Source organism: Phocoena sinus, chromosome X, assembly GCF_008692025.1.
Source record: "Phocoena sinus isolate mPhoSin1 chromosome X, mPhoSin1.pri, whole genome shotgun sequence".
NCBI classification, from domain to species: domain Eukaryota; kingdom Metazoa; phylum Chordata; class Mammalia; order Artiodactyla; family Phocoenidae; genus Phocoena; species Phocoena sinus.
In genome coordinates, this window is record NC_045784.1 from 50145344 (window position 1) to 50155894 (window position 10551).

Sequence of the window (10551 nt, forward strand, 5' to 3'; positions counted from 1 at the left end):
CCAAAGATGAATGATATAAACTAAATGGCTGAAATGTAGTGTGTATTTGAAACTGTAACCACAAAAATAGGTGTACACATTCACTACATTATGTATGGGCTTCAACTTTAACTCTGTGCTGTGGATCTGCCTCATAAATTTGGGGTTGGGGAAGAAATCTGCCCCATTTCCATTTATTCATTGACTTTTTAGCCCCTTTACTTCATCTCCAGGATCAGGGTAACAATTGAAATAATGCACAGACATGATGTCTGTAATGTTCTTTGACCTCCACAAAGAGACAAAAGTACCAGAAAACAACAGTAACATAGTTAGTCAGCTGTACAGAACAGTAGAGAAAAATCATGAATCATAGGTCTCAGTATTAAACATATGACTGCATTAATAACCATGAATAAATGATTTCAGCTATCCTAGCCTTTCAACTTGCTTTTCTTTCTAGATCATTCCTCCTTCAAACTGTTGCATGGGCTAGCTTCTCATCATTCAGTTACCTGTTCAAATATCCACTCAGACCTTTTTCTGACAAGCTCTAGCTGAAATAGCTCCCTTATTTCAGTTACTTTCTATCCCATTGCTTTGCTTTATTATCATCATACAAGTTATCACTCCCAGAAATTATATAGGTTATTTGTCTACATCTTTGTTGCCTTTCTCCCACTATGAGAATCTAAGCTTGCTAAAAGTATGGACCTTATCTATTTCCTTCTTCACTATTAGCCAAGTCCAACAAAAAGCATTTGAATAAATGAGTGATTGAATCTACAAAATAGAATAAATCCCTGCCCTCCTAACCATCCAGGAATGCTATGAAGATTTATCAGCTCTCTGGGAAAGTTCTTAGTAGGAAAGGAAGGAGCTATACACATCTAAAGAATTATTTAAAGTCACATTTCAGTAATAGAATTTCTGGACTATATTCACTAGTTAAATGTCACTGGACATTGCTAAATATAAATGTTTACTAAAAGAATGTGGACTGTAGCCTCTTGGAAACTAGATGGAATTCATTTTTATTAAGTACCTGCACTGCACTATTATATGCTAAGAATATAGCTTCTCATTTAGTTCTCAATAGAACTGAGTAAGGTAAGGATTATTACCTGCAATAGTAGGCTTAAAAAGATTAACTCACTAGAGCCGAATCACAGAGCTAGTGGAGCCTGGAATTATGTCCATTCTATTGATCTCATTGTTTCTCCTACTCTATACTCTTTTGGATCCCTCAGATCTAGGCTTCTTAGGCAAAGTTCAAGCATACTATATCCATAGTGGAAACTGGCCTATCTGAAAACAGCGAGGAAAGAAAATGGAGGTTTCTTACCTTAGTTATTGGTTGTCTGAAATCCTAGTTGAAAGAGACCTGAGAATTTGGAAACTTGTAGGATTAGAAAAGCCAAATTCCTTACCTCAAACTAAGCTTTGTGAGAGCAATGGCAAGGAGATAGACTTACAAGGATATAAGATTGGGGTCAAGAAAATCCTAATTTCCTAGACCAGTGTTTCCTAATCAGTATTGATGATAATAATAAGAATCACTTGGAATGTCTGGTCGAGGTTTTCCAGGTCCCCCTATTCCCCTGCCAAGAGATTTTGATTTACTAAAACTAAGGCGAGGTTCAGGAGCTTATATTTTAGCAAGCAGCTGATGTAAATTTATTATCAGGTAATTTAAGGAAATAACGATTCTGGCCTCACTCGATTGACACCTACAAGTCAGTGATTCTCATTATGGGATCCCAGGACCAGAAGTATCAGTCTCCTGTGTGAACTTGTTAGAATACATAAATCCTTGGACCCCACACTAGACTTACTGAATCAGAATTTCTGTTGGCGGGCCCCAACAATCTGTAGTTTAACAGTCTCTTCAGGTGATTCTAACATGTGCTAAAGTTTGAGAACTACTATATTAAAGGGACTCCAATCCTGGCCAACAACAGCAAATACTCATTATTTAAACCCAGAACAACTCCTAGACACAAGAAATGGCATAAGATGAAGCAGAGAGTTAAAGCTGTTCATCCCCAAGAAAGTGCATCCACCCAAGATATGTCTCCAAGGGAGACCCTCTTAGAGAACAAAAAAGAGGCTGGCTGAACAGAGGACTCATTCTACTGCTAGGGCAGAGTCCTTGTCTAACAGATTATGAAATATGCTTTGAACCAGAAACTACTGTGTATTGCTTCCTGTTTCCTCCCTTCTTTCAAATGGTAGTTTTTATTATACTTCTCTGGTTATTTCTTCACAACTGTATGTGGGGTATGTTGGAGTGAAGGTTAGTTTGTAATTTAACTACAGGTGACAAGACTGCTAGGATGATGGATCTGAAGATGTCTGCAGATCAACTAGAGATCCTAAACTTAATGTTAAATGTAGTAACTGGATAAGACTTTAGGTTTTTCCCCTTTGAAGACATAAATTTACTACATGTAGGTGTGAACATTTTTGAAAGTGGATATGTGGGAAGAAAGGTGTTCATGGATGCTCACTACCCAAAGGAAGAAGCTATACTAGACATTTGTGATTGGTTCATGGCATTCACTCCTCATGCTCTTGATTTCACTAGGAATCCATTTGGTTCTAGGGAGATATATTTTAGGGTTTAGGGATGGAACACATGCCCTGGCTAAGCCAATCAGTGCATTTCATCCATGGGACTTCAGTGGTCTAGGTATGTGACCTAAGCCAGTTCAGAATGCATCACAGGACATAGGTTATTTAACTTTCTCTAGACTGGAACTGCTGTGGCCTGGACCTGCTGGTCTAATTTTGCTACCATGAGGAAAGGCAGCCTGAGAATGTAACTGAAATACTGAAGAGGGAAACTCATGACAAATCACAGACACTGAGCCTGAGCCCCAATCAAACTGTGCCTGAAGCCCATCTAACTTTTGGATTATTTTAGTTACATGAGTCAATAATGCTTGGTAACTGTTTAAACATGTTTAACAGGGGTTTCTTGTTATATGCAGAAAAGCATTCTGTCATAAAAGGCAAACAAACTTGCATATGGCAGTAGATGTCAGTGTAAGTTGGAATAAAAAAATGATTGTTCATTTCAATTTTGAATAACTGATTATAGTGCCTTAACTTTTTCCACAGCTTCAATTTATAGTTGATTCCCCCTTTAAATTCCCTCAACAAAAATATACTGGCCTCAAGGAGTTCCTTCCACAAAATCGATCATGTTTACATACATTTCACATTCTACTAGTCAGAAAAATTTACCTGGCAGAAATTGTTGGTTTTCAGGGACATGTAAGTTTTCATTAAATTAGGCTGGGGTACGGAAGTCCGAATTAATCATACCTCCTTCCCTTACAGATTCTGAACCAACTAAAAAATATACACAGTAATCAAAGAGGGATTAAAATACCAGCTTTAATATATTGTTAAATGAAAAAGAAAAATTCATAACAGCATGTGTAGTATGCCACAATTTGTATAAAAATCTGATACACACATATATAATATACTTGTAAATACATGGATTATCTCCGGAAAAATACATAGTAACTGGTAAGAGTGGTTATCTTTGGAAATTGGCGCTGAGGTCAGGGGTGGGAAAAAAGGAAGGAGACTTACTTTATACTGTATATCCTTTTGTACTGTTTGATTTTTACCAGAGGTGTGTGTTTTTGTCCAAAAATGATTTATAAGTTAAAAATTTTTAAAGAATAAAAATAGATACCAGCTTTATTGCTGATACGTCTGGACTGGAGAACACGTTTTGGACCTAAGCCTGAAATGAACTTTTACCCCAAGTGTAATGGATCCCCCACCCCAGAGGGTGAGAGACGTCTACAGATTAGATGTTTATCCAGCCATGTAGTGAAGGACTGTAGTCTTTTCCATATCTTCCTGTGAGAAATGAGCTCAAGAGCCAAGAGGGCCCTAAGTTGCATATCCATAATAACCCTTTTCTCAAGTTCACCAAGTTATTTCTCCTCCCATTTGGGAGACGGGTAGAAATTTTCTTCCAAATATTTTTGAGAGACACAAGTCCTTTTGTTTCTTGGCCAGGAACATGGAGAGAGGCAGAGGATAGATCTTATCATGCCATTGGACATTTCTGTCCACATTGTCAACACCCAAGACAAACAGGGCTTGGCTGTCCCTTTCGGGGAAGACCAGCAGTATCTTAGGAATGTCCTGCTCCCTCTTGTGTAAGACTGGTGAGCAGTTCTGCTTTTGCCCCAGAAGGCTCTGAAATAAGTCAAACTAAAACAGTAATTAAATTAACTCTAAGGCTACATTACACCCCAGGTTGAAAATCCACTCACTATTTTATCCCCAATTTATAATTATGTCCAGCCACATTATCTGACATAGCTTAAAAGATTATACAATAAGCCCTAAAGATAGCATTAAAATACTACAAATAATACAATATCAACAACATAATGAAAATGCCTTAATTTGAACTGTATGAAAATCACACCAACTATTAAACTCCAAGGGAAAAATGAATGCCCCCAATTAAATTTCTATTTTAAAGTCCAAAGGAATTAAAGTCCAAAATTCTGCCTTCCCCAATTTCTTGGTTTTTCTGATGTCAGCCATACAGATCTCACAAAGATGTCTGGACAGATATGGGGTTCCTTCATCAGCTGTAGCCTGGGCTGTCTTCCTCTTGATTTGGTGTAGTTCCTTCAGAACTTCAGGAGTTGAATTAATCTAACCCCACAATTGCATGTCATACATATATGTCATACATTAAGAGTCCACAGGGTCAACAGGACATAAGATTATCACAGTGTCAGCCTCACATCCAAAAACTTAGCAAGCACACTAATCCTCAGCCTCTAACACAGATATCTCAAGCAAATTTATGTCCCCAGGACTTAGTAAATAGGGTAATACAGACCCACATTGCTGTTGTCAGTCAAATATCTGAGCAGAGACTTAGTGGCATCAAAAGGAAGAAACATGGACAGAGAAAACATGGGAGAAGAGAACACTTTCTTGGTTTCATCCTCAGCAGGATGCCAGTCTGTCTGTGCCAGTAGTCTGGACTCCATGACCTGTGAACTTAAACTAATTTGGAAGATATTTCCCAAGTGGTTGATTGTACTGGCATGAGTCCCAGCCCCAAATATGCAGAAGTCCATGGCCTGTCTGTTATTGCTAATGGAGCTTCTATCAGAAACCCAATGAGAATGCATTGGCTTTGGCCGGGTGCTTCTCTCCAAAACCCTGCTTATTTTTCAACCTTTTCTTTCCTAGTTAACTTTCCAAAGTTAACCTTCACTAATGCCTTCAATAATGGAAGGTACAAGGCCCACTCCATTACTTATTTTTCTGCTGAAGTAGGGCTCATCCTTATCTGCACATGAGTTTCTTAGGTCCAGCCAAGAAACAGGATAAAGTTGAAAAACAAAACACTAACAAATATCCATTAGATTTCTATCTACAAATGACAGCATTAAAAACATTATTAAGCACTTAGAAAATCATTAAGTCTATTGATCATCTAGCACTGATTCTAATCTCTGTGTTCCTCAGTCCTATTAGGACACCAGAATAAATGAGCTCACCAGTTCCTACAAGGAAGCAAAGCCTATTTTCAGCTTTTCTTAGTTCTAGCAAGTGCATTGCCCACCTCATATGCTGGGACTCAGAAGTCTTCTAAGAATCAAATGAAAACCTAATTTAAAATTTTTCAAAGCATCCCTCTTGGTATAGGAAAGAAATCTGTATCTCAGCCTGATTCCAGATTTTTGCTCCTTTATATTGAGGTCCTAGACAGATCTGCCAACCCTTGCCAAACCTGGCCTTTATCCTGTGACTGAGGACTAGAGCTACAGCCCGGCCTAATGCTCTATTGGGCTGGCAAAGCCCAATTGTGCTAAAGTCTGCCTGCACAGGCTTTGTCTGTAAAAACCCACTCCTTGTCTGCAGGTACCAACCAGAGCTATTGTAGACAACAGAAATCCTAATGCCATTAATGACCAACCGTGATTTCTCCACTTGCGGTTTGGTTCCCAAATGCTTGCCCTCTTAACAATTTTGTAAGGTTTCTCAGCCTATGCTTATGTACTAAAGTGCAAAATAATTACCCTCTTGATTTCCAAACCAAGTTTAGTAATAGGTGCAAGAATCAGAAATGGAACAAAATATTAGCCTTACTTTCAGTATAGTTAGAATTTAAAATGTAACTTAGAAGACCAAAATAAGCTTCCCATTCCTCCCCATATTAGACTTTTGAAGGGGAGGGGTTGAATTGCAAAGACACTAACCCAGCCAGCCCTAAGGGGAGGGTTGAATTGCAAAGAAATTTATCCAGCCAGCCACATTGCATATCTCAGGAAGCTTCACACTTCAGTGAGTGCAGATTGTCCAAATGCCCAAAAGAATGAGGCAAGAGGTGTTCAGCTACCTTTAGCCTATTAACACCACCCAAGATAAAAATATGGGCCAATGGATGTCAGACTTTACCCCTCTCACTAATTAGCTAAGTCAATCATTCTTCTGTGGGGAGGAACCGGTAAAACGGTTGGAGATAAAGGCAAAAGGTTTCTTCAAAAAATGTCTGAGAGGGTGGAAGTTCCAATTTTTTGCCAGGCAAAAGTGTGAAAAAGGGGGAGAATATGGTTCTTACAAACTGTAAAGCAATCCAGACTTCTTGTGTGTTCAGATTTTACAAACAGTCTCACATATTTGGCAAATTTCAAAATGACCTCTAAGATGTTTTTACCAAATCATAGACATAGATATGGAAATCATCATCAAATTTGATGAAGTACACAGAGGGTTTTGCTTCCACCTGATGAATGACCATGCCAGTTCTCTTGGAGCCATCCTCCTTGGCATATTCCACCTGTTTGCCTACTAGGCTGTCTATGACTTCTCCTGGCTCCCTCTCTGCAAGAGGAGAATCATTGGAATCTGGAAGGATGTGTAGGTCACCATCTTTATAATCATCTAAGAGCTGGTACATATATAATACAGGATCTTTCTCATAGGTAATGTAAAACCATGTGTTCATGACAGGTGCCTGAGCTAAGACCATCCCCCTCCATTCATTTTTGGAACCTTCCTCTGTCTCAAAAATATGTTCCACTGCTTTGCCAATCATAATTTCTATCAAGTGTGTATCACTGATTCTAGATGATGCAACTCTATTAGGAAGGATTTCAAGTGATGACACTCTTTCATCTCTGTGAAGTTCCAATCCATAAACACAGTCAAATTCATCATATTTGATAAGATACAGAGAGGGATTTACAGGTACCTGATCCAGAACGGTTCCCTTCCACTGTGTTAGAGGTTCATCTCCATCTTTCCATCCATGCCGAATTCTGCAGCCTACGATGTTCCTCCGATGCTGGGAGGTGGGTCTGCTCCTATGCTTCTTGTGTGCAGCCTTTCTCTTCATCACGGTCACAGACACACTGGCATGTCCTGCGCCTGTCCTGGACCGCTGCCCTGCAGCTGCTTTTCCAAGCGGGGTCTTCATGCCTGCGCGGAACACAGTAGCAAGGAGGACCAAGAAAGGAAATCAAGAAAAAATAAATTCAATGCATGACACGATGAACTTTTTCTCCTAATTAGTGCATTCTGTGCACCCACGCCTAAGTTTTTCCCGAAATCTATGCGGAAAGGCTGGAAATCAAGGCATTCTGGCTGCGTGCCTGCAGTAACCTTCCTCCCCAGCTAGTTCAGGCTATGGTAGCGTGAAGGAGTTGCGGTTACAGTCAAAGAAATAGGGGGCACCCCCCTATTCCTCCCGCCCTGCGTCCAACACTGTCCAGGCCAGGGGACACAGATTCCCCCAGGCCGGGGATAGCGGGCCTCGTGTGCCCAAATCGGGCACCTCGCTGCTGCCTCCGCGGTGAGCCTGTGTCAAAGGAGGACCAGCAGACGACGAGCCAGGTGCTTGCAAGAGCTGAGAGGGAGGATCCTTAGGAGAGGAGCGTGTCAAGTGGGCTGCTGCACAGGCAAACAGGATGGCGGCAGTGTCTCCAGCACTCGGCTCGCGGGCCCTCCGCTCCCTGTTGGCAGCAGCGGCCCCTCTGCCACATCAGGTTCCCACTAGCCGCTGCAGTCGCCGCAGTCTCCTCCCTCTTTTCCGTATAGCACAGCTTCCGGCCAGGAGAGAGGCCTCCCCTTCCTGCCCAGCAAATCACCCGCCCCCCCGCCCCCCACCCCGCACCTCGCCCGCCAACTCTCTTGTCCGCCCCTGCCCTGGGCCTGGGAGGCGCTCTTTGGTTCCTTGCCCCGCCCCTTTCCCAAAATCTGGAGCCGCCTGACCAACAAATCCCCTCCCCAATCGCCTTGCGCCCCCTCTTCAGTTCTGGGCCCCCAGTCTCCCCACCCCCACCCTTATCCTTACCTCAGTACCCCTGATCCATCTGCTTTTCATCCTCCAGGAATTTGCCCTTTCCTTTCCCCCTGTCATTCTGGAGTTATTCTTTATATACAGAAAACTGTCTTTTCTGCCATTTAAGGGAATTTGAGGTAGGAGAGAAATGCACTAGTGCTCAGTCTGCCATCTTGACCCAGTCTCTCAGTAATTTTTACTGACTTGTACTCCCGGACTTGTTGAGGATAATTTTTTTTTTCTTTTTCACTGATTGCACAGGAATTGTATGGGCAATGTGGGCACGGTGTACAGTTTAGCAAATTGACATGAAGAAGAAAATAATCAACTATAAACCCACCTCCCATTCCACAGGGCTCATAGTCAAATATTAACACTTTCCATTGCCTTGTTAATACGCTCTTACAAAGCTGGAATAATTTTGCGTATGCATTTTCATGGCATGCCCTTTTCCATATAGAATAAGTGTTTAATCAGGTTATGAGATATTGTCTGAAACATGACTTATAGTGGCTTCACTAGAATCAGCACAAGGATATTTTCACAGTTTAACCATTCCTTCCCACCTTCACATGTTTAGTTTTTTTAAAAAATACTTATAAAATGATGCTTGCATACGAATGATTAATCTGTTCTTTTGAACAGAATAATCTAGACACAAACTTATAATGAAAACAATTATTACAGTTATAACAAGAAATTAGTATCTCAACACTGTGAGATCATAAATCTATGGAGAAAGACTTATATTAGAAGAGATTCAAACATTTTTGTTTTCATTACAGCCATGGTAGTGGGTGTGAAGTAATATCTCATTATGGTGTTATTTTTTTTTACATCATTTTTTCCCTTAACATCTTTATTGGGGTATAATTGCTTTACAATGGTGTGTTAGTTTCTGCTTTATAACAAAGTGAATCAATTACACATATACATATGTTCCCATATCTCTTCCCTCTTGTGTCTCCCTCCCTCCCACCCTCCCTATCCCAACCCTCTTGGTGGTCACAAAGCACCGAGCTGATCTCCTGGTGCTATAGGGCTGTTTCCATCTACCTATCTATTTTAAGTATGGTAGTGTATATATGTCCATGCCACTCTCTCACTTTGTCAAAGCTTATCCTTCCCACTCCCCATTTCCTCTAGTCCATTCTGTAGTAGATCTGTGTCTTTATTCCCATCTTACCCCTAGGTTCTTCATGACTTTATTTTTTTACATCTTTATTGGAGTATAATTGCTTTACGATGGTGTGCTAGTTTCTGCTTTATAACAAAGTGAATCAGTTATACATATACAAATGTTCCCATACCTCTGCCATTTTGCATCTCCCTCCCTCCGACCCTCCCTATCCCACCCCTCTAGGTGGTCACAAAGCACCAAGCCGATCTCCCTGTGCTATACGGCTGCTTCCCACTAGTTATCTATTTTATGTTTGATAGTGTGTATATGTCAATGCCACTCTCTCGTGTTGTCACAGCTTACCCTTCCCCCTCCCCATATCCACAAGTCCATTTTCTAGTAGTCTGTGTCTTTATTCCTGTCTTACCGCTAGGTTCTTCATGACATTTTTTTCTTAAATTCCATATATATGTGTTAGCATACGGTATATGTCTTTCTCTTCTGACTTACCTCACTCTGTATGACAGACTCTAGGTCCATCCACCTCACGACAAATAGATCAATTTCGTTTCTTTGTATGGCTAATATTCCATTGTATATATGTACCACATTTTCTTTCTTTCTTTTTTTTCCGTCTTAATGTGGTATAAATGTTTCACAATGGTGTGTTAGTTTCTGCTTTATAACAAAGTGAATCAGCTATACATATACATATGTTCCCATATCTCTTCCTTCTTGCGTCTCCCTCCCTCCCATCCTCCCTAACTCACCCCACCAGGCGGTCACAAAGCACCGAGCTGATCTCCCTGTGCTATGCGGCTGCTTCCCACTAGCTATCTACCTTACGTTTGGTAGTGTATATATGTCCATGCCTCTCTCCTGCTTTGTCACAGCTCATCCTTCCCCCTCCCTATATCCTCAAGTCCGTTTTCTAGTAGGTCTGTGTCTTTATTCCTTTCTTACCCCTAGGTTATTCATGACATTTTTTTCCCTTAAATTCCATATATATGTGTTAGCATACGGTATTTATCTTTCTCTTTCTGACTTACTTCACTCTGTATGGCAGACTCTGGGTCTATCCACCTCATTACAAATAGCTCAATTTCAT

General features: G+C 40.7%; 1 protein-coding gene across 1 annotated transcript; it reads right to left on the minus strand.

The window, feature by feature from the left end:
• Window positions 1-3363: 3363 nt before the first annotated feature.
• On the minus strand, window positions 3364-8075 carry SPIN3 (spindlin family member 3). Its single transcript, XM_032618693.1, has 2 exons — window positions 7817-8075; window positions 3364-7461 (listed from the first exon to the last, which is right to left on the minus strand). Exon 2 carries the CDS (start codon window positions 7457-7459, stop codon window positions 6683-6685), a length of 777 nt encoding a protein of 258 aa, XP_032474584.1. The 5' UTR covers window positions 7460-7461; window positions 7817-8075; the 3' UTR covers window positions 3364-6682.
• Between the last annotated feature and the right edge of the window lie 2476 nt (window positions 8076-10551).